The sequence below is a fragment of the Taudactylus pleione genome, unplaced genomic scaffold (assembly GCF_031769625.1).
Source record: "Taudactylus pleione unplaced genomic scaffold, aTauple2 ptg000093l, whole genome shotgun sequence".
Lineage (NCBI taxonomy): Eukaryota > Metazoa > Chordata > Amphibia > Anura > Myobatrachidae > Taudactylus > Taudactylus pleione.
Genome location: NW_028284495.1, coordinates 23,755,286 through 23,780,175, shown reverse-complemented (window position 1 = coordinate 23,780,175; position 24,890 = coordinate 23,755,286). Strand labels below are relative to the sequence as shown.

The 24,890-nt window shown below is 42.8% G+C and overlaps 1 protein-coding gene across 1 annotated transcript in view; it reads right to left on the bottom strand.

Moving 5' to 3' along the window:
• The window catches only part of NPC1 (NPC intracellular cholesterol transporter 1), a 92,692-nt gene that overhangs the window by 15,189 nt on the left and 52,613 nt on the right, over positions 1-24,890 (bottom strand). Inside the window, exons 9-22 of the mRNA XM_088469609.1 lie at positions 16,902-17,131; positions 15,352-15,452; positions 13,032-13,134; positions 12,575-12,764; positions 9,457-9,639; positions 8,210-8,324; positions 7,796-7,923; positions 6,540-6,680; positions 6,011-6,100; positions 5,691-5,881; positions 5,461-5,576; positions 4,309-4,438; positions 2,977-3,177; positions 2,414-2,645 (exon numbers count right to left, since the gene is read on the bottom strand). Of these exons, the coding sequence (XP_088325735.1) occupies positions 2,414-2,645; positions 2,977-3,177; positions 4,309-4,438; positions 5,461-5,576; positions 5,691-5,881; positions 6,011-6,100; positions 6,540-6,680; positions 7,796-7,923; positions 8,210-8,324; positions 9,457-9,639; positions 12,575-12,764; positions 13,032-13,134; positions 15,352-15,452; positions 16,902-17,131 (2,151 nt within the window). The remainder of the gene's footprint in view (positions 1-2,413; positions 2,646-2,976; positions 3,178-4,308; positions 4,439-5,460; positions 5,577-5,690; positions 5,882-6,010; positions 6,101-6,539; positions 6,681-7,795; positions 7,924-8,209; positions 8,325-9,456; positions 9,640-12,574; positions 12,765-13,031; positions 13,135-15,351; positions 15,453-16,901; positions 17,132-24,890) is intronic.

Sequence of the window (24,890 nt, the reverse complement as noted above, 5' to 3'; positions counted from 1 at the left end):
GGCCTGCATGTTCAGGCGATGACAGATGCCGGCAACAACCAGCGGGAGCGCGCATCATTGCCGCCATATTCACTGCACGATTAATGAACGATTGAACAATAACGATGTCGAAATCGTTCAATTTTATCATGTAGTGGATATGCGCCTTAACTCACATACTACTTCCCTCTCACCACCCATGCAAGATTTGACTTTGAAGTATTGGTCCTATATGCTGACATTCATGGATGGTGTAATGAGAATAACCAATTTGTTATGTTATTTGTATATTCTCCCGTTCAAGTGAGGTTTAACTATATGGTCGTCGACCCAGCACTTTAATGCCCTTTCTTCAATGGTGTGAGATGTTTTGGTATGAATTCCTAACTTTGTATTATTTTTCTTTTTTTTGGTATAGATGTAAACAAAAATGTACTAGAATAAATAAATAAAATCTAATATTTGGCAAGGGTCCATTGCGGTCTGTACTTCTTAAGGGTGCAGCCATGCACTATGTATAGTCTTTATGTTCTCCCTCCCTCCTCTACCCTCCCATTTTTCTCCGCTTTCCTGTTCATAAATGCAATTAGAAAGCTTTTTGTTCGAGAAATAAAAAAAATTAAAAAAAAGGTACAAACAGCTAATAATATTAAATTCATATGTCAACAAAAGTCCCTACTGATGACTTATTTTCGGAAATATGACATTTGTGACACAACAATCACTTTTTTCAGTCTTGCACTTCCTAAATTCGCAATGTTGACAATGTCGATGGATAGATCACAGAGCACGCTATGCATCCTATGATTAAGCTGATGGGCGAAACGCGCGTTAGGATTGCACAGGCACGCGATGCATAGCGTGCTCTGTGATTTTTAAATATCTATGTCTCTACATAAACCTACTGACTGTGAATAAGAGCTATGTGTGATGTGAACCACCGATGTAATGTGTTAGCACCGAGACGCAAAGTTGAACAATAAGTGTGAATATATATCAGTGAATCGCTGATCCTAGCAGAGCAACACTGCCAGTTATAGCGGCAGAGAAGAGCAGGGCAGTTACACCCCGCCACACAAGACAGTGATTAAAGAGAGTTTATCCCTATAATTATAGTTAATGATTCGGGCAGAGTTACACTGCCTGTAAGAAAGGATGACAGATTAATACCATCTAGTAGCATAACTGTTTCCAAGCTAATTCACTGAGAGTGTAATAAACCTATGAGAACGTCATATGAAATATGAGCGGCCGATATGCTGTGTTAACTACGGGACGTATGGTTCAGAAAGTAGTAGTCACACTCCGCTACACATAGTAGTGATTTAAGAGAGTTTATCCCTGCATATGTAGTTAATGATTTGGGCAGAATTATACCGCCTGTAAGAAGGGATGACAGAATAATATCATCTAGTAATATAATTGTATCCGACTTAATTCACTGTGAGTATATAATAAACCTATGAGAGCATCATATGTAATATGAGCGGCCGATATGCTGTGTTAACTTCGGGACGCAGGGTTCAGATAACAGTGACTGCGTATTAAAATAATACTGATTCTAGCAGAATAATTCCGTTAGCAATAACGGCAGAGACTAGCAGGGTGGCCCCTAGGGAAATAGTGAATTGCTTGGGCAGATTGATACTGCCTATTCAGTACGTGTAGCAACATTATATGTGATTTGGCAACAGCACTTAGGATGATAGATTGATACCATTTGGTAGCATAGTTGATACAATTAGCGCTGTCCGGCGTCAGAGTGTTATTAATTACATTGCTAGTTAGCTAATTGTATAGCATTAATATCTATTATTTATATCATTGTGGATATCTCATATAGTACGATTTTGTTAATATCCAATGACACTTAGTATCTGGATGAGTAGCATATGATGTGCATCTAGTGATTAATAGTATGAACATATTTAACTCTACTGATACTATGAGGTCATACACAGCAGGGTGGCTCACACTTGATTAAAGGTCAGAACTGGTATACACCATACTAATATTATAATATAACTATCACAGTGGATAGAGTTAGGTTTAGTGGAGATTAGTGTTTTAATTAATTATAAGTTTTATATATATTCTCTATTTTCGCCTACTTATTTTAATAATATACAATAAGTTATATTTTATTAATTTCAAATACTACCATATTGATGGGTCATCTATTATTGTTTTTCCATTTAGATTAGTCCGTGTGTGCCCCATTATAGGAATACTTTACTTTCTTTTTGCTACTTTACTATGATTCTTTATTCCTGGGAGCACCTCCCAATATAGGAAAGATAGTTAGATAATTGATTTATGTTTTGGGAAGGACAATTTATATAATAGGTATGTGCGGATATTTATCTATCACTAAGTGCAGTATTAAGGCAGCTTTTTACTTGTGTGTTGATGTGACAGAAGCCCAATAACTCACCATAACTAAATTCACCAAAGAAACGGCGTTTAGGCTGATGCTCCACAACCACATGACTCCAAACATGTTGATGAGAATCATGGATATGGTGACGCACATGAGAACTGCCGACCAAATCTCAAAGCCCAGCAGGATGACTGCCACAAAGAATATGGCGGCCAGTGACACGCAAAGGTTAAACACTGTATCATCCACGATAGTTAAATACTGCTCGTAGAACACATAGAAAACACTGTAAAAGATGGAGAGGACACAAATATTACATAAGGGAATCACATGAGAGTTTACAAGCAGGGGCAGCTATACATAGCAGATAGCATTCAAGCAACCTAACTAATCGTTAGCCACCTCCATGCTTAAAGTGAAAAGGAAATGCCATTAATCAGCATCCAATAGGAGAAAAGTATCAGTGACAATGGAGCTTAAGGTCAAACAAAAGTGTGGCCAATGTCTTACTGTATATGGATGTACATAAATCAGGCATGGTCTGGCCAATTACAGCACTTGTTATCATTCCAATTGTTCATCACTTTAATACAAATATGTGCACACATAGAAAATACCTGTAAGCAAAGATGCTGTAATTCTTGCTTTGGACGTCCATGCCGTCTGTAATATTTTTTGCTACCATTCGAGCTTTCCGTAACGCATCAATGAAGTCTGAGGAGTTATGCAGCACTGTGTGGTAGGTCATGAAGTAGGTGGCTCCCACCTCAGTGTTGTTGGAGAGAAGGCCAACAGCAGAGCTATACGCTGCGTGTCCGCTAAAAGGTTACAGAAAAAGAAATCGTGACGGCTCCTGCGCACAACATACCAAGTGCCAATTAAGGATAAAGTGCTCGATAACAATTTAAAAAACAAACATGCAACTTAAAATAACTCTTTATGATCCTCACCCTAAATAATTATGAGTTATGGAGCAGTGAAAACCCTTAGTCAGTGATAACAGGGCTGTTCACTGCTTCCTCCTATTCATAGAAGGGGTTACCCAGTGCCCAGGGCCGTAGAAAGCTGGCTCGGGGGAAGGGGGCGTGGCCTAAAGAGAAAACTTTGGAGCACCAAGAGGCAGCGCTACGCGCTGGGAGGGGGGGGGGGGGGCGCTGCGAGTCCCTGAGCCTGGCGCAAATCCAGGGGGGGGGTGTCACAATAGCTCCCCCCGCCCCACACATACAAAGGCAGAGGCGCAGTCTACCGCTGCAGCCCAGCACACAGCATCATGTGCTGGGCTGCTGACAGGTAAGAGGGGGGAAGGGGGCATCGGTAATTAGTACCCGCTCCCCCCCCCCCCCTTTCAGCATCCCTGGCAGTCAAATACTATCACAAACACACAGTTTTACATTAAGACTTTGGGACTGAGTGTGTATCCACAGCATTTTTTTCCATTATTTGCAGCACACTTGTTGCTACATAGTCTAAGATTATAAGATAGTTGCAAGTATTTTGTCTTTAGATTGTAACAAAGGCTGATACATGGTTAAAATACCATAATTTAAAAATTGAAACAATTTTATTATTTTGAATTGATGCATATTTGCTTAATACATACCATTATACAAAGAAAAAATTGGGATTGTTTTCAAGAGCCTGTTTCTTTATATAGCAGTTGTCTTTTATCACCAAGTGTCTCCTACTGGAGGAGCGAGGCTAATGAAAGTGCAGTAAGGAGCAGAATGATGATACAGGTCTTATATAAACGTAAGTTAGTATAGTGTAAGTGTGGTGCACGTGCATCAATAATGGAAAAACAGAGTCCTCAGCATTCTGGACAGCCTGTAAGTGAGCGAGTGACATTAGTGGCCTTAGCAAGCAAAAAGACGGGTTCTACCCTCCATGTTCTTCCCCCCCCACGATTCATTTTGGTGTTTGGCATGAAGCTACTGCCATTAGAGACGTACCCTTTACCACACTTGGGGTTCGGGTTATCAGAGAGAAACATCGGCAGAAATTTCATAAACTCCTCTCCCACCGGCTTCCGTTTCCCTGCTGGTGTGTACGGGCGACAGCGCTCACACGATGGATCCACAACTATGGGAATGAGACAGAAAAGGTAACATGCTAAACGTTTTACATTAATTCCATTACAGAATACATGACAACATTTTTAGGATGATTAACTTTGACAAAATTTGCCCTTTTTAATATAAAGCCACCACTGAAACCCTCATGTATTGCCTCTTCTTTCATATCTGAAATATTTAGCGGCACGCTATTTGGTTCATCAACTTCACAACTTACGTATGAAAGTCAGCAGCTTAATCCTTGTCTTCTACAATCTACCACATCTGTTAACAGTGGGCAATCAATATGGCTAAGGGAATTTTATACCAGTGGTTCCCAAACTTTATTGAATTAAGGCACCAGTATCAGCAATTATGGAGTATCAGCATTTTTTTTTCATGACACTTCTAGGCCAAAAGTTATCAAAAATGATTAAATCAAGTACATTGTGCTTATATGTCATCCTTAGGTTCCATTATGTGATGGTGGACAGGATTTGTCCACATATTTTTGGATTGACAGTCACCAGCTCTGGTTTAGCCTATCACATGGAGAGTGTTCCCACCAGACCGGGGGGCAGGGCCCTTAGGTGCGGGTAGGGCTTTTATGTGCCTACCAGGGAGGGGGCGTGTTTCCAATTCGTCACTCTCGGAGATGTGCCCAGCACTTACAGAGGTGCTTTGTTTCCCCCAAGCTCTTCCCTCACTGTGAATAGATGCCATGTGCATGCGCGTGGCATATATTCACCTGGCGGCCATCGTAAACCGCAACTTTTCCCATCCACGAGACACTACAGTGTCCCGCAGGTGGGGATAGGACAGGCCTCTTAGCGGGGAGTAGCTATAAGGGCAGGGCGAAATTTGCATCTTTAAAAACAGGCAGAGCGATGCACCCCGCTAAAACAGGCTAGTGGGAACACAACATGGACTATAAATAATTTGATTTGGTCCTGGATCACCAACCCATAAGAACCCTGCAAGATGCCCCAGCGTGTCATGGCACCCAGATTGGGAACCATTGATTGAACCTATAATGTGAAAGCTCATTACCTGAAGCGTTGCAGAACTGTTGTGTGGTATTATACAATCGACAACACGTAGACTGGGGCTTCACCCAATCAAAGTAATCATCAAGCCAGGAGGAAGGGGGATACCCAATCTTTGTGCTGGAACAAGAGCAAAGAGATATGTTCTGACCTACTACACTGGGTATAGTAATAGGACAGATACCGCATACACCAACACTAGACACAACAGTGTACAAGTCCCAAATTACTTACTAGTTGGCAATTTGTGCTGCATTGTAAATCTGTTGCACAAGTGAATCATTATTACACCCTGCTCCACCACACACCATATCTTGGCCATCCTTTGTCCTATAGTCATGCCCTTCTTCCACCACAAAATACATGGGAGGACCACTGTGCAAGTAAGTATTCAGCGAGTCAAAATACTTTAACACATAAGAATCCTACAACAAGAAAAAATAGTGGAGGTCAAAAATATTCCATTACCAATGACCCATTGCATCTGCTACAACAACAAGCACAGTGAACACCTTCGATTCTAAAACAGAGTATCAATTAGAGAGTACACTTACATCAGGCATGGACAGGGTTTGATCCAAACCGATTTCCACTTTATTGACCACAGCGATACTGAAGGAGAGCATTCCAACAAAGATGGACACCTGGAACACAGATAACATTTATCAATACTCCAAATGTAACGTCACAAACTTTCTCTACATCCTTCTTTACAAGATGCACAGTCTGAACAAAGAACCCATACTCCCAGCCATTTGTATAAATGGAATGAATGGTTCTACATACTGACATAGTCTAAGCAAATCAAGTGACCTATAAGAACTTGACTGCTGGTTGTAAGCAAAATTTACAAGGTTCTTCTTCAGTCTGTCCACAAGAAGGGGTCCTAATATGTACATTTCATATTGAAAAAGAAAAAAAATAGACCAAGCTTACCAGAAGACACTTCTCATCCGTCATTTGGCAAATAAATTAATAGATTACACATGTTCCTGGATTTTGTTTCACAATATGCTAGGTGTATAAACACACTTAGCACCGCAGAATAAGGTTATTATTATACAGTGTATAAATGGCACGCACCACTGTGGGTCTCATCCAGTCTCTCATTAATAGTGGGGAGTAGATCTTTTTGAAAAACAGGAACAGCCAGCTCTTGGGCTTCTCTGTCTCGCGGCTTCGCTTACACCCTGGGACACAACAGAGGATGTCCAGTCTATTTCTCTACAGAAAGGGGAAAAATGTTACAAGTCCCATGGGTCAGCATTTTCAAGCCATGTATGTACTAATAGTCATCACATAGAAGCTGTATTGTGGGGTTGTAGGCATATGAACACCAACATTGACTTATGGTTAGTGGAATTATATACATACATAATACATGGGTTGAGAACTTTGTGGCTTTTGATAAAGTTGTTCACCAAATCCCACTCTAATGAGGGTGCATGGCTTTACATGCAGGCACCTTCTACGTTCTCACCATGCAAATATTGCTTTAACATGTACAGGTATTGTGCACATACTGTAGGACTGTATGGTCCCTGTTTACATATTACCCTGCTTTATAAAGCCATTTATGCTAACCAGTTTTAGGCTATATATGAAGAAGACCTTATAAAAGGAGGGAGCACTGTATATGTAGATTATTGCTTATTTAGTTCGCTATGTAATATAATAGGAACCAATATTCAACCTTTGCTCCATAGATAAAAAAAACAAACAAGAGCAGGTATACACAGCCTGCTGATTAATCTTTAGTACCTATAAGGTATGAGGGTCAGGGGCATGCTACTAAATTATTATCAGTAACAGGGCCAATATTGACATTGCGAACAGAGGAGAATGGGGAAGTCACAGATGGGGATTGTTATGTCTAATAACAACAGGGCAAACATTCTCACATCAGTGCAGCAAAATCAGAAAGCACATTATGGCAATATAAACAAAGGTGATACTCCTATTAATAATACAACTTCCATCCTAAAAAGCAGACTGTTCTTGAAAAAAGCATTATTATAGGCAAAAGTTATTATACCTTACTTAGAACTTGAGATATTTCATATATATATCTGATATTTGCTATGCTGGTAAGTGACTAGTAAACTTCGACAAGAAATCTGCTTTGCATGGGGGGGTGGGGTGGTCTCTACCCATGATTACTTCCATTATTGTATGATACCTTTTTTAAATGTTAATAACATTGACAGATATACTGTATTTATATAGACATAAGCCTACTGATAAAGACCTCAGTGCTTTACTTTTTATCCTGCTAAACACTCCACTCAATAGGATGATTTGATTATAACACTTCAAGTATATTATACCCCTGTATTTACCTCTTGGCGCTTGATATCCAAACCCAGCAGGCTGACAAAGAAGGTGACCTGCAGCACAAAGTCCAGAAAGACGGCCATCCCAGCAAAGAGAGAGAAGGTGCGCACGGCCGGCATAGAGGACAGGGCCCCTGTCAGATACACATTCACTTATCAACTTTTCCAATCATTTTATTAGGGAATGTAAGGAAAGCTAACATAGCAAGAAATGGAATAACGGGCATGTATGTGCGTGAAAGGAAGATCACATTATAGGAACAATACATGCATTATTAAATAAAAATAAAACAAACAAAGGTGAACAATTAAAACTAATAAAAGTAAAGGTAGATGTAAATTTATTTGGAGTGTCAGAAACACCAGATGTACAAGTCACTTCAACTGTTTCACAAAAAGTTGATACCAAAAGACAGTTACCTAAGAAAAAGGCCACGGTTTCGGAGAACGCGGACAGGAATATACTTGGTGCAACTTCTCCCAGGACTCTGCCAATCTGCTCATCAAGTTTCTCGCCCTGGAGACGTTCATCCCTCTGTAAAAGCACAAACCTGTTTCTGTAATATCTAGCGTAATGATGACTATAATTATTATAAACAATATAAAACATAACCAAGTATCTTACAAGTGACCTGTAATATGCAAATCACATAACTGCAAAAAATAAGTAAATTAAAAATGATTGGCTTAGTGGACTGAGCGCCTGATTCAGCTTAGGACGGAATTGCAAAGCTGCAAGCAAGCAACTTTGTAATTGCATCCTTGCAATTATGGTAATGCAGCAGGAAGCGCCACGCCTCATGCATGCATTACTTATACGAGCTGCGTTGTACAACGCAACTTCGGATAATCTGTGGGAACATTGGCCAGCTAAGTGACAAAAGGGTTGTCGCCCGGCCGCTGCAGATGAGAGAAAGAAGCTATGAAATCTCCGTCAGCAATCCTGGCCTCTTTCCTCCCCTCCCCCCGAAATGGCGGCAACGCCATCCTGGCCTCTTTCCTCCCCTCCCCGCAATGGTGGCGACGCCTCTCCGCTACGGAAAATGGCGGCAGTTGCCACCCCCAAATGGCAGCATACTGTCAAATCACAGTCTGCTGACGCTCTGTGGGCGAACACACAGGACCTGTACTGCACATGCGCAGTACGGCTCAGGTGCCTGCCCAGACTCCCGACCATCTGGAATCTAGCGTGCACTGCTGAATTAGGCCCTGAGACTTCCCCATCTCTCTCTCAGACCTACAAGAGAATGCTTGCCTCTATCTCTTTATTTTCCTTGTGGATAGGTGTCTGATATATTAGACCTGGGCTGCCAGTAAATGTAAGAAAACAGCTAAAATGGAAAAAGGAACAAAATGGAACCAGTCATTTATAAAATGAGCAACAAGTATGACAACTTGTTTTCCATTCGCTATTGAACTTGTCATTTGTAACGCACGCTGACAGGTCCAAATTATATATGGACATTGGTTTTTGGGATTCCAGTCACATGGTCGACATTAGAATGTTGACATGTTTCAACATGTCAACATCTTCAGAAAATCAACATGTTCAATGTTGCCATACGAAATGTCGCCATTCTCTGAATGCAGACAGTTAGGGTTAGGCGCCATTAGGAGGGGTGTTCCTGAAGCATTATGCAATACTAGAAAATACAAAAACATCGTACCTGTAGTGTCTGCACAATGATATATATATTGTCTACTCCAACTGCAAGAACCAAAAACGGGATGACCTCTATGACAATGAGACTCAGTGAAACACCGGCATAACTGAAGATGCCCAGAGAGCAAGCCACCGAACTCAGCACAATCAGGATGCCGGAAATGCCGAGGGAGATCTTAGAGTCCACCTGGAACATAAATAAATGCCAAGACCAACATTATTAGTTTCCACACATGAAGAGGCATAGTGAGTAAGGCAGGTGAAACAAAGGGGTTTTTTGCACCTTCAGATTATTTATATTACTTTGCAGATGCCTTTGTGCAACTTTTACCTAGTACACGGATTTATCTTTTGGCTTCCACATGTTTTTCAGATGGTTTCATTTTGTTCGCCGTGGATGCTACTGTACATAAATGCAGCCTCTACTCTAGTCATTCCATTACATGCAGAGAGCTGTGTTATATGCAAGTGCTAGGAAAATGGGTTCACAATGTTGAAAATTTAACTATTAGACATGGACCGCGAACTGGAGTCCCTAAAGAGCACAAGGTGAGCGCCCATTGCCCATAAGCCCAGAGAGAAGACCAGTAGCCAGGTCTTTACTCTAATGGAGTAAGTAAGCCCGGGACCAGAGATACTAAAGGACCCCATACAAACTCTTGTTAGGTCTACTGTGTGGCAGGAAGTGCCCTGAAGAATAATCTTCCTAATATAAATATATTAATGAAAAAAATGGAACCAGACACTGCGGTAAAGCAGTATACTTATTGAAGGGTGCACAAAAGTATGTATGCCAATAATGTAACCGGCATTCATAGTACACTATGGACCTGATTCAGACCCGTTCGCTCTGAGCAATTTTCGCCCATCTGCGCATGCGTATAATTCACAGTGCGTGTGCGCAAGCCATTCGTTGCGATCTGATTTTGGTAGCTCGTAAGCCACTATCAGGTCGCTGCTTTGAGTGACAGATAGTGCTGTTTGTGGGAGGTAACAGGGGAAGGTGCTTGTGAACAGGGGAGTGGATGTGCGAACGCAGGTGTGTCTGGCCGCCAAAAGGCCGTTTAAAGGGCGTGCATAATTAGCAAAGTAGCGTCATTGTACACGTCACCTGCATGTATTTCAGCCAGCACTGATCGCTGTGCTTGCGGAAGGCTAAGGCAACCCCAAGGGCTGAGAGAGCAGCTCCAATGGCTCACGATGGTCCTGATTAATCCTTCATTTCCTGGAGATGACGTGTGCTGCGAGTGGTAAGGGGGCGTCTACAGACATTTGCGAGCGCACTTTGCCGTAGCTCACTAAACATAGTGGGCATCCTTACGCGACGCAGTGCGAGCGCTTAATTGAAATATACGGCCCCTTTTTGCAAGCGGGTCTGAATGAGCTCCTATATCTGTAGAAGTCAAATACCCTATAACAATGCAGAGTCCCCACCCCCCCAGCAGGACAGATACAGAGGGAAACAGGATATCGATACAGAAATATTGCAGTAGTATTTCAGTCCCAGCATTTCAAGTCCCTTATCAGGTCACGTGTTGTGCACGAATGCTCTACAATAATGGAGAATAATAATAATAATAATGTCACAATAAATACGTAACAGAGAGCGTTTTAGTGTATTTACAGTTCATGGACCTATCCACAGAGCTTGTTACATCTGTGGGAGCAGATAACCTCCACGGACCATCTATTCCTTATGTACATTACCATCTATTACAGAGATGTATAATCAGCAAAAACCTACAGGTAAGCATGAAGTTTAGAGTCCTCGTTAAAGTCAACACCATGGACACAAGGACAATAAATTAGTCTTTCACACTGACCTTGGTGCTAGTATACTTTAGGTCTCTAACCTTCATGATTACCAATTTATACTAATCAGAATTTGCTTTTTAAACTGTATTATGAGTTATTCAAACCAGGTCCATTTGAGAGATGCTATCCAATTCTATTTTACACTGGTGTGGATCACCTATTAATATTAAGGGGCAGATGCAGCTACATGTGTGCTGCTGCCCATTACGGTAGCTGATTCAGTGCGAGTTTGTTTCATGAAACTCGCAGACTGCACAAATGCACACACCTGTAATTTCTCCCAATTCAGTTAAAAATGCCTATTAGCGGTACTCGCAGAGGGGGTTGCGATATGTCAGCCAAATGCGATGCGAGAGAAGTGCATGAAAAAGTGGACTACAAAAAATCTCCAATTTTGTTTGCATAATCATTTTGGGATAATTTGAGGCCATTTTTTTTTAAACCTCAAAAAAGTACTAGTAATTATTGGACTAATCTAGATTATTGGAAACTTCCCATTGGGTAGTAAGTCAAGGGGGGGGAGTATTCACGGGTTTCACAGTGTCCCGACATTTTAACTTTAAAATATTTTTCCTACCATCTCTCACCCTCAGGGACCCGCGAACAAAAATATGCGAGTTTACTCCGACTGGTTCAATGGGAAGGGATGCGGTCAATATCCTGTCCGCGGGGATTCCGATGCTCAGAATGCTGGCGTCAGAAACCTGACCGCCGGAATCCCGAAGGTAAGTAGCGAGGCTGGAGGGAGGGTTAGCATTAGGCACTTGGGTTAGAGGTGGGCACAAACGGGGGAGGGTTAGGTTTAGGGTGTGGGAAAAGGGAAGTTAGGTTGAGGAACTAGAGGGGAGAGATTAGGTTCAGGCACCCGGGAGGGAGGGTTAGAATACTGACCGACAAGTGTCTATATTCTAACCCTGTCTGGATGCCAACGTCGGGATTCTGACCGCCGGGATCCTGTACCCATCACCAATGGGAACTGCTAATTGGATTGCAAAATGAATTTGCAATGCGAATTTGCAGAGAAATCAGCAACTCACACCTTGCATCTCACCTAATTGGATTGACCCCACATTCTGTGAAATCAGCGAAAAACAATTACAGCAGCTGTACTTGGCTAATTGAATTTGGCCCTAAATCGTATCAGAATAATAATAATAATACTCTTCAGTCTGGCATTTAAACACATATCACAACCTAAATATGCTATTCAACATTATTAGAATTTACAACACAGTAACAAGAATACGCTTTATTCTTAGCAATTAAGTTCATAAATGAGAAAACATAAACTGATAAAGGTTACCCACCAAGATACTGCTGCAGTGGCTGATGTTACCCAAGGCCAGCGAGATGTAGACAAACATTAGAGCATAGCTGATCAGAACAGTCCTCACATCACTGTAACTTTCCCTGTTTAACTCATCCTCAATGCTCCTCTCAGCAGAGAAAGCGATGGATAAATTGGAGGAGTTGTAACTTCTCACAAAACTGATAAATCTAATCAGAGTGGAAACAAAGACAAAAATTAAATATTTAACAATTAAGATCAAATACTGTGAAAAAGTGATTCTGCTTAGGAAAAACCTCTATATCATATATGGATAATCAAACAGAAAAGTGAAGCAAACTGTGATTTGTTCATCATGCGGATGTTAGGTCTAAGTCATTAAGGTAAAAGTTTCCCAGTAAGATTCCGCAAGTGCAGTATATGTAGGGTAGAGGTTACTCGGGTCAGTGGCCTAGAGAAACATGAAAACAACTTACTCTTTCTCCCAGGCCTTGGCCTTGTTTACTTTGTGAGAGTCATTGTGAAAGTTGTTCACGGGGAAAGTAATCACAAGTGCTGTGGCATTATGATAATTCTCACCTGCAATAAAAAGGTGTGCTTTTACATACTTTGCACATTGGAGGATGCTCACTTTAAATACACTTCTTGCCAATGCACTCACTGTACAAAGATATCTGTAATTCATTCAATTAAATAATACCTTTTACACAATGCCATTATATGTATTGTGGTTACAACAATCTGTATTAAATGGTCAGGTGCTGCCCCCTTCTCAGTTGAAACCAACAATCAGTCTGTTCCCTGCTCACTAATTTAGGGTTCAGTGACTGGGTAGTGTAACACCGTTCTCAACAGATGCTTGGCACAGCTTTCCCCCAGAGCAGGTGGTAGAACGTTTGCTGCTGCTGCCTTATCTAATGGTTATCTAGGTATTCTGCTCTACACGTTAAGGCATATAAAGTACTAGTATTTATTACTAATAACTAGTAACCCACCCCAGCGTCACACATGAGATGCATGGAGCTTTGGCGAGATGAAACAGCTTACCCCATGTCACCACAGACCTCTGCATCTCACAACCCCCACTACCGCTGCCCTACAGCTGGCTGGGCCCGGCTACTCCGGCTACTGGATGTGTTGGGAAGGGCAGGAGCATCATGGATGAGAGATTTATATTGCAGCCACCATAAGCATTACCCCAGCTGCCGAACATGGCGATGAGCAATGTTCTCTTTGCACAATGCCTATTTGGTCAGTAGGGACGTATAACTATAGATTAAATCCTTTATTATTATTTGAGACAATGGTGTTTTATGGCAGTGGTATCCAAATGGCTTCAGTATTAAAAGGCCATTAAGGTTACACATTACTCTTAAAATCACCTCATCCAAATTGTAATTCTAGTCGTGTATGTGTCCCCTAATCCAGGCTATTCCCACGCATCAGGGGCCTGAGCTGGATGTATAACAAACAGTGGAGTCGAGCATTCGTGCTCAACCTTCTTATAGCCGTAGTAACTACAAGCAATGTGATTCCGATTAAACAGAATGAAAACATAAATCAATAGTGGGTTTGACCATTTTTGTTAACATGGCTCTCCCCATATAAGGAACACTGCCTGAAGTACAATAATATACCATACTTATTGCAGTCTGTGAGTATCATGGTATTGTAAGTGCCACTGCAGTGACATAACACAACACATGTATAACGATCACACATTTACATATTCGAGACAAGCAAAACTTTCAGAACTGTTCTGCTAAATATTTTCCTAGTTGTTCCCATTGGCAGAGAAAGTGAACATGTAGTTAGTCTCAGCTAATCCTAGTATGACCCCTAACACACAACACAGCCTACTGAATTAAATGTAATCATCCCACCTCTAGTCATGGACGGTGTTCTGTGGAATGACAAAGCAGAAGCGGAACTTAAGGATCACTAGAACAATGTACCTTTGCCAAATGGCAAACACAGAACCCAACTGCACAACATCTTACTCATCTTTACTTTACTTATATTATATATTCAAGATTTGTGATTCCAGTTTTAAATATTTAAGAATTATGTAGATGACATGGGAAGCGGTATGATTTACCGCCAGACCCCTGCCCGGCGGTTGGAATCCCGACACCAGGAGGCCGGCAGTGGAGGAAATCCCGATCGTCGAAGGTAAATATTAGCCAACCTATATCTAACCCAATAAACCCTCCCTTAGGGGTGCCTAACCCTAACCTTCCCCCCCAGTGCCTAACCCTAACCCCCCTACCCCGTCACCTAAACCCAAGATCCCCGAGGGGGTGCCTAACCCTCCCTTCCCCTAGCCTAACCCTAACCTCCCCGGGGGGGGGTGCCTAACCCACAGTCCCCCCCGGGAGCCCTAAACCTAACTCTCCCCCTCCCCGGCGGCTGTCCGCAGCGGCGCCCGGCATCCCTTTGATCTGGATGCCGGGCGCTGGTCTCCCGGCGTCGGTAAAATGACAGGCATCTACATTTAGACGCCTGTCATTTAACCCTCGCTGGGATAAAGCAGTCGGGAAGCCAGCTGTCAGGATTAGGTCCGCCGGCTTCCCGACTGCATACCGATGACATGCATGCAAATGAAACACTGGAATCAGGTGTCGTAAGAGTACATGTTTATATAGTAATGAAATACATGAGTGACCCAGACAATTGCTGGTTAAGATATGAAATGTAATGCATTGGTTTGTCTTGATATTAGTGCGAGATGTACAATGAAATGTTGGCAAGAGTCATGAATAAGGAGCACATGTTTACATAAGTATAGATCCATACCATCATACCCTCCAAGTACAAGCCATGGGAAGATCGGCCCACCAAATGTACCTAGGCACGGATCGTGAAGAAGAGTGGTATCATTTAAAGATGCTGGAGATCTGTAAAAGATTTAAGATTATTAGATTTAAAGAAATATATATAAATATATACATAAAACAGGTCTTTGTTAATGGCTTAAGGAAATAGTGCAGAATAATCATGCTATACATGTACTGAATGACAAGCACATGGCACAATGATACAATATAAAATGCAATACAATAATTGTAATGGTAATCTATGCCCAGTGTAATATGGACTAGAAGATGCTATAGCTATCATTAGTGGGTTATAAAGTGCTCAATGAAGAGTCTATGAAACGGTTTTTGCTGAAATTCTAATACTCACGTAGAGATATACCTATAGGTGTAGGTGCAGCAGTCACCCAGTGACTGTATAGAGGGAGATAATGTGCTTCAGATTAGTTCATGAAAGACCAGGGTGCTTCCCTGATCTGAAGGCTAGGACCATATTTGCTATTTAATCATTGTATTTAGTCAGGACTTCAATTTAAAAGGGTTCTGAAGCTGCAATCAGGCAGTACTAACTTTGGCTGTTATCACTCCATTTCCTCTAAAGCACTGACCTCTAGCAGCCAATCAAAATTCTCATTGCCAAGAATGGATTCTGTAATGTCAGTAGGATGGCGTCTAACCAAAGAGATGGTTCTGTATTGCAAACCTAAAGTAGATGATTACTATTATGGAGCAAATGGCTATTACGAAACTTTACATAGAGTGAACCCACACCGTGCATTCTTATTGTAATTAGGTCAATTTTATCATTTTTATTTGTTACAGTTGCAGCATAAGAATTAAGCCCTGTCTACTTATTGAGAGGTGCAGGGGTGGCTGAAAGGGGTATGCAAAAGGAATGGAATTAAGGTGTGAACAGACTCCAAAAGATCTTTATCCACATTTGGCAACAGATAAAGGAGCAATATAAAATGGGCTTTAGTATATTTACCAATTCATTTACTGATTAAAGTCAGTGCTTTGGAATGTGCAACATAAGAACGATCCAAGGTTCAACGTGGTTCATACAGGAAAGCAATAGCAGTACCTAGAAGCAGGGTTGCATAAAAATCGGATTTAAAAAAAAAAAAAAAAAAAAAACTGATTTATTTGATTTAAATAAATTTTTTGGATTAAAAAAAAAAATTTAAAAAATTTAAAATGTAATAAAAAAATCCTATTTAAATCCAAAAAATAGGATTTAAATCAAATAAATCAGTTTAGATTTTTATGCAACCATACCTAGAAGCACCTGTGCTGTACCCCTAGAGACCATTAGCGCAGTTGGAAGAGGACCCCGCATGAGAGCTGTCACCTTCTGGATACATTAACCAGCATGCCCAATAATAGTCTGTTTTAAATCATGTTTGCTCCTATTGGAGCAAATATATGCTGCAGTATAGGACCAAACACCAATATTGCTGCTGTGACAGTATTGCGGTGCAAGCATTAGAAGGTAGGGTAGAACAATAATTCAAAGTAAAGACAACATACTGTACACAGTATAAGAAGTGGGTGTGGTAATCCGCAATTGTTTGGTTAAACTCGTCCAACACGGTATGGTTCAACACATCATAGCTGTTCTGGAAGTAATTCAGCACACTCAGGATTGTGCAGTTGTTATTGTATGGTGCCAGCGGAGCCAAGCACAGGTCTTTCAGCATCACAGTCTCATTTTGGTAGGAGGCAGTTAGGTTTTCAATGGCATTTTGCAATACTAAGACCTGGGGGGGAAACAAAATCACAACTGCATAAGTGTCCTCACAAGATGCATGTCATCCAGATTATCAAGGTTTATATACAAAGACACTGGATAAATTATTATTTATATCAACTTTACAAGATGTCATATACAACACTAATGAAAAACATGCTGTGAATGCAGTAAGTGGTGGTTTCAGAAAGTCTGTGATTACATTCTTACAGTATAGATCAGATGTATTAAAGTCAAGGCAGCCCAGCCTTATACAATTCTATATGCAGTCCCCACAGTCTGACACAGGAAGTTAGGAGGGACATGTATCACCACAATTGGGCACAGATATAATAAAAATACAACATTTTATTCTAGTTTGTAAGCAAAAATAATCATTAATGCTGGCCATACATGCTACAATTATCGGGGCGATCCGCCTGATATCGACGGATCGCCCCGATAATTGTAGCGTGTGGTGGGGCGACCGAGGGTTAAATATTGCTCGGTCGGGCATGCCGGATTGTCAAGCATGCCCGTCCGATGCCATATTTACCAGTAAACTGTCGGCCGCATCGGGCAGTGTATGCCCAACCGCGGCCGACAGACATTTTTTGTGTTCCTTCCTACGGAAGGAACAGGGAAATGTCTCCTCCCCCAGGGGCGGAGCGCAGATGTCGGGCTATACACTGAGATTTCTCTCACAGTGTATGCCGGCGACATCTGCGGCTGGCAGGCTGCCAGATAAAATGTCTGTCGGTCTGACAGACATTTTATCTGGCCGTGTATGCTCAGCATAAGTTGTATGGTACTGTATCGTCACACACACATATACAGAATAAAGCAATGTGTTATATATTATTACACTTAAATAGCCCATGCAAGCAGAATAATTCTACATATACAATCTGTTATATGTTGTTTAACAGATTAAATTTTGTACTACAAAACCCAAATTTGCCATTTTTACAAAACACTACTAAATAGACCACTAGCACCTTTTGTAACCAACTTGCACTTAAAAAACAAAACATGGCTTAAATTATAAACGTGTTATTTTACAGACTATACACAAAGAATGGAGCACATAAAGAATATAGGTCTATGTGAATGTCCACAGCATTATTAAAACATAACTTTAATTTGTTTTTTAATAAAACCATCCATTGAAGAAAAATATAAAAAGCAGAATATTAAAACAGTTAAGTGTATGTGTAAAAGATTGAAAATAAATGATTAAAAGAATCGCTATACTGTGGGTCCTAAATTCAACAGGTTGTTCAGAAACAAAATAGATGAGACTATTCCAGTGGTTCCCAAACTTTTTTGAATCACGGCACCCTAGAGCAGAGTATCAGCATTATTTCTACAGCACCCCTGAGTCAACAGTTTCTTACTGAGAAATTAAGGAAAAATTAAATGAAGTAAATCGTGCTTATATGTCACCCTTAGGGTCAGTTATGTGGTGGTTTACAGGGCTGCGCTTTTTTGTCCATATATTTTTTGATTGGAAGTTATTAGCACTGGTTTTGCCTATCACACTGACTAAAATTATTTTATTTGATAATGGACCACCACTCCGAGATACCCTTGCAAGTTCCCCGAGGCACCTCTGGGTGCCACGACATTTGGGAACCCGTGGACTATTCAAGAATGACTAATTTGTGTAATCAATCACCAAAGGGTTGTCTTTACAATCTATTAGCTATATAGCTTTATTTTTGTTCAGATATACCCCTTTCACTTTGCCAGTGATGCCTCCACCCACCACCATGCCTCATGGCATCACCACTTAATACACATAGTTGCTTTTTACATCACATATTATGTTTGTATTTTTTTCATGTAATAATTCACATATATTTTAACCCCTTTTTCCAACACTCATTAATTAGTCTTACACACCTATACTTTACACTGCACTGCCACTCTTTTTCCAAATTTCGTGTGATGCCCTGGGGGGGTCCTGGGCTGGACGTTTTTCGGGGTGCACTGCACCCCGGATGTGAACCCCTGAGTGTTAGGGACTGCTAGTGACAGAGAAGCCATGACGTGGCCTAGCAGCTTCCCATGTATTTGCAAATGCATGCAACTAATATCTCTGATTTCTATGACCATATAGTTTTCATATATTGTTCCTCAGCACACTGAATAGTACCTGCAACAATAGGGGGTTAAACCCCCCTCCTTATGGTGAATGGCAATGAAAACCATTATACCATGGCTATAGTTATATTAAACCAATACACTATGTAACAAACAAAACAAAATATACTTTTTGTACAAGAGAGAAGCAACTGGACATAGCAATAGCCAAATTAAATTAGACTGTTCATGAATCCCATTATAACTTCTGGATCACACACAGAGTTGAGAAAACAGAAAAATAAAAACTGCTTGATCTTCTCTCATCATCAAATGCAATTCATGCTCTCTCATCGATGACCCAATGTATTTTCACACCTGCAGCTTTATGCTTTCACTCCACCCACCACGAGCAGCAGTTCCTATTGATCCAGCACAGGCATGAGGTCCACTACCGGTAGGCCTCATTTGTCCACCAGGAGTTGAAAGACTTCTGGTTGTAGAGACCACCCCCCAATGTGCACGTCGTAATCTGCTTCCCAATTGAGAATCCCCGGAATGAAGACTGCAGAACTAGCTGGGTGGTGATGTTCGGCCCCATGTGAGGAAGCGTGTCACTGCTGTCATTGCCTCCCTGGTGATTGAGGTAGGCCACCGCCGTGGCGTTTTTGGACTGTACTAGCCTGCCCTGGAGAATGTCCTGAGCCAAAGTGTGGGCTCTGTATAAACGCCAGGGCGTTTATTTGGAGGACCCTCTCTGTGAGTTCAACGTCCTTGGAAGGAGTGCTGGCCTGTCACTGCGCCCAATCCGCGGAGACTTGCGTCCGTTCTGAAGAGCACTCAAACCAGGATCCAGAAGGGATGATCCCTGTTCAAGTGGGACGTCTATAACCACCAGGAGATAATCAGGCGAACCTCCATAGAGAGGACCATCGTCTGGGATTTGATCAGATGAGGCAGCTCCTTCCACCTGGATAGGAACAGCTATAGGGGCCTGGAGTGAAACTGAGTGAACTCCATCATGTCGAAGGTGGATACCATGGATCCCAAGGTCTGCATTGTTGAGTGAATTGACACTCGGCGATTGTGGAGAAACCTGCGCACTCTGTGCTTCAGTGAGGAGATTTTGTCTGCTGTCAGGAAGATTCTCTGACCCTGAGAATCCAGAAAGGATCCCAGATAAACCATCCTTTGAGAATGGGGTGAGGGAATACTTTTTCCAGTTGACCAGCCAGCCGTGTGTTTGTAGAAAGGCAATGATTACCTGAAGATTGAGGTAAAGGACCTCTGGAGAGCTTGAAGGCCTGCCCCATCAGGCAGAAGGCTTGTCCTCAGATTTGGTAGCTGGACGTCTAGTAGCCCCGGCCTGTTTGGTCCTAGGATTGGAGGCCTTTGTGGATGAAGGCTGCTGTGGAGAGGACTGACCTTTAGACTTTCCTGGAGTCAAAAGGGCCGAAAGGATGACATCCAAGGCCTCGTGGTAGATGCAGAGAGCAAAAAAGCCATCAGAAGCTGCCAAGGTAGCCACAATCTTGTCCAATTCTGGGCCAAACAGGATCTCCCCAGAGTAAGGCAGAAACTCCAAAGCCGTTTTAGAGTCAGTCTGCCTTCCACGACCGAAGCCAAAATTACACAGTGGGCTACCACCAAAGTAGCAGATGCCTTGGAAGCTAGGAGAATAGTATTCAAAGTCCCTTCACCTAAATAGGAGGCTGCATCCCTAATGTGCGATATGTAGGACAGCTGTTCCCGAGAATAATCAGAGGGAACTGTGTATTTTAGGGCCTCAGCCCAGCTCTCAATGGCTTTTGCCACCCAGGCTGTAGCCATGGCAGGACGAGTAATAGCTTCTGTAAGAGAGTATATAGACTACAGGCAAGCGTCAATCCTTCTATCTGTGGTCTCCTTCAAGGAGGTTGCTGTATGGATAGGTAAGGTAGAGTTCTTAAACAGGCGTGTCACGTGGGAATCTACGGCTGGGGGAACTTCCTATTTAGCGCAATCAGTAGCTGGAATAGGATAAAAAGAAATAAAGCGTTTAGGCAGCTGAAACTTTTTATTTGGCATATTCCAAGCTTCACTCTTTAGATCAGAAAGGTGATAAGAGTGAGGAAACTCCGGCAGAACTACCTTCTGCTGTTTAAAAAAAGAGTTGTTCTTTTGAGTTAGGAGTGGGTTCTGTATCTTCTATTTGAAGAATTGATTTTATAGCTTTCACTATTGCAGGTATATTCAATTTAGATGGAGGCTCCTACCCCTGAGGGTGAGTCAGAGAGGGAGAGAGGTCTGCGTCTTCTGCCTCCTCAGACGATAACGCAGAATCTGATAGCGGAGTGGACTGGGAAGATAAAACAGCACACTTAGTAGTTTTACTAGGTAAGGGTCTCTCCTTTAGCAACAATTGTTGAAAGGCCGTAAAGGCAGCTGCCAGACTAGTCACTGAGGTAGAAAGTACAGCTACCCATGGAGGAGGCAAAGGAGGTACTGGAGTTGCAGGAATTACCTGTTGTGGCCATCCCATAGGGGAAGCTACCACAGGGACCGCTAGATGGTCCGCCATTTTTTCCAACACCTATGAAAAGGAAGCCCAGGGGGGTTTCTGAGGAGGTGCTGCAGGGGCCAACGGGCCAGGTGCCGTATAACGAGATGCACAGACCATCTTGAATGGGTTCCTCTGGAGTTAAACCTGCTAAACAGGACTTACAAGAAACCAGAGTAGGAGCAGTAGACTGCTTGCTACTCTTGCCTTTGCTAGACATAGCTGCAAGGATAGTATAACACACAATATGGCACAGTGCAGTGAACAACACAGATATATGCATAATACGGCACAGTGCAGTGTGCAACACAGATATGCAGTATGTGACAGCCCTCACAAATACAAGTAGATGTGAAGTACAGTTAGTTATGCCATGGTGGCGAACCGGTGTCTACATCAGCGCCTCCGGTCTTCTGAGACCAGAGGTAAGACTGCGCATAGACTCGAGTTCCCGCAAGCGGGAACCCACCTGATCTGTCCCCTTGAGTCCCGGCTGCAGCTTGGGGCCCGAGGAGCCACACTAGCTAGGTCCCCCGGAGCCCCGCCGATAGTACATAGACTACGTCTGGAGTCGCGGCGCCACGGAGGGGTGATGGAGCAGCAGTACAGACGTCCAGAGGACTGCTTGCTCTATTATAGTAAAATAAAATGAAAAATCATAAAATAAAGCTTGGGCTGCTTAAAAGCAGCTCCACTGTATAACGGTGATCCAGCTCCTGCTGGACAACAACGAAAATTGAGTTGGGCGGGGTATAGAGGGAAGAACCGGCGCATCCTGGGACAGAAAAAGCTTTGCTGTTTGTGTCCGGTTCTCCAAGTACCACCTACACCCCCAGAGGCAGACAGTTTAGAGGTCAAAATTCCTGTATCTCTGTCCGGCTCGGACAGGTAGGAAAATGCCCCTACCCCACCAGAGACACCAGATCTCCCCTGTGAGTACCCGAAGTATGTCAGTCTTCTAAAGCATCAGCCCAGGGGCAGACAGCTTTAGCCATCCAAGCAGTTTCGAGTGCTGGCGAGCAAGAGCACCTGCATGAACATAAATGGTCTTCAGAAATGTTTCTAACTTCCTATCCGTAGGATCTTTAAGTGAAGCAGTACTAATAGGAAAAAGAAACAACCGAATAAGACCGGTAATATGGGCATCCATTGGGGGAGGAAACTCCCACTTAGCCCTATCCACTGCTGGGAGAGGGTAAAAGGTAGCAATGATCTTAGAAATTTGAAAGAGTCTATTGGGGTGAGTCCACGCCACCGCTATGAGGTCTTCTAGCTGTGCCACAGAAAAAAAATTCAGTTACCGCCTTCTACTGCCTGTTAGACAATGTGTACCCAGGACGACACCGTTCGCGATGGACCCAGCTGGGGTGCTGGCATCGGCAAGTGCATACACAGTCGCTGATGCCGGCAACGACAGAGCGTCGGCGGGACGGGGGTATGTGATAGTGGGGGCCATGCTGCATTCGTCAGCATGGCATCGCTTGTGACATACTCAGATCTTTCTGCATGTACAAAAATCTGAAGATGCGACGGACACCCGCGGGAGCGCGCATCGGCATCGTGATAGTGGGTACGCACAAAACGATTTGTCGTTCCGATGCGACGGAATCGGCCAAATCACTCAAGATATCGTTTAGTGTGTACCCCCATTTAAATGCAGGTGCCTCGGATTTAGGAGGTTGCTCGGAACCCTCAACCAGGAGAATAGATTTTACTGCTCTGATAAGAGCCTCTACGTCTACTGGGGGATATAGCTTCCTCTGGGACCAAAAAAATGCTCAACTTCAGAGGTAATAGAAGCACTTACTTCCCCATCTGAGGACACCTCAGACTCCAAACCTCCCCCAGATAGTGGCGTAGAACTCTCGCTTGCAGCAGGAATGCGTCTGGGAACTCTATCCTTATCTACAATCTGCTGAAAAGATGCTGACACTTGAGCTAACCCCTGTACGGACTGAGAAAATTATTGCATCCAAGGTGGCTCCAGCATAGGAAGCTGTGGCGCAGAGCTAGGGACAGGGGGCACTGGAGCTACCAGTCGGTCTACCAAATGCAACATTAACTGTGTTAACATGGACACCCAAGCCGGTTCCTGACTGGATCCTGACATCGCCTGTTGCAGGACTGTAGAGCAACTGACAATTGCCATCCTGCTCCGGGTCCCGAGGAGAGATTACATTAACACATTTCTTACAAGTGCACAGCACTGTAGCACTCACATCCTTGGGAGTCTTATTTCTGAAAATCTTTATAGTCTCTAATAAAATTCACACACAGTCTAACAATGGTGTTCAGGGGTAGGCAAAATGAAAGTTATGGTAGACTACCTAGATAACTTTTCTTCGAGGTCCATAGGGTCCACAGGGATACCATGGGGATATTATGGTTAGGGAGATCCAGGCAAACAGTTAAAGCTTCAGCTCCCAGGATGCCTCGGGTACTCCTCCATATATACCCCGCCCCTAGCCATAGGCCTTCAGTTTACTTAACAAGACTCAAGGCAGGAAAGGAAAGAGGAGAAGGAAGAGAAATCGCACACTAGAAACACACTTACACAAGATGAGGGAATTTGTGACTGAAAGAAAAAAAATGTATCCATGCAGCCAGGTGTGTCAGGGTGGGTACCCAGTGGACCCCATGGACCTCGAAGAAAAGGAGTTATCCAGGTAAGTCTACCTTAACTCTAATTTTCTTCCTCAGGGTCCATAGGTATCCACAGGGATGCCATGGGGATGTCCTAAAGCAGTTCCCCTAGGGTGGGGGACGCTCCTGAGCAGAAAGGAGAACTCGCTGCCCAAAGAACGCATCCTGAGAAGCAAAACTATCAAAGTCATAGAACCTAAGAAAAGTGTGGACAGAAGACCATGTGGCTGCCTTACACAACTGTTCAGCGGAGGCACCACAACTAAGTGTCTACGATGGCCCTACAGACCGAGTAGAATGTGCTGTCACCGTGCTTGGTACAGGGAGATCAACCTGTGTGTACATCTGAAAGATTGTCATGCGTCGCCAGACAAAAGTCCAGGAATGATGATGTTTGTCCATGGAAGATGATGTTTTGCCCCTTTCTGAGACCTGATTTTTGGCGGGGAAAATCCAAACTTGGCGGGAAAATCAGAACTAAACCAAGCCTGCACATCCCTGCTTTATATGCATTTTGAATCAA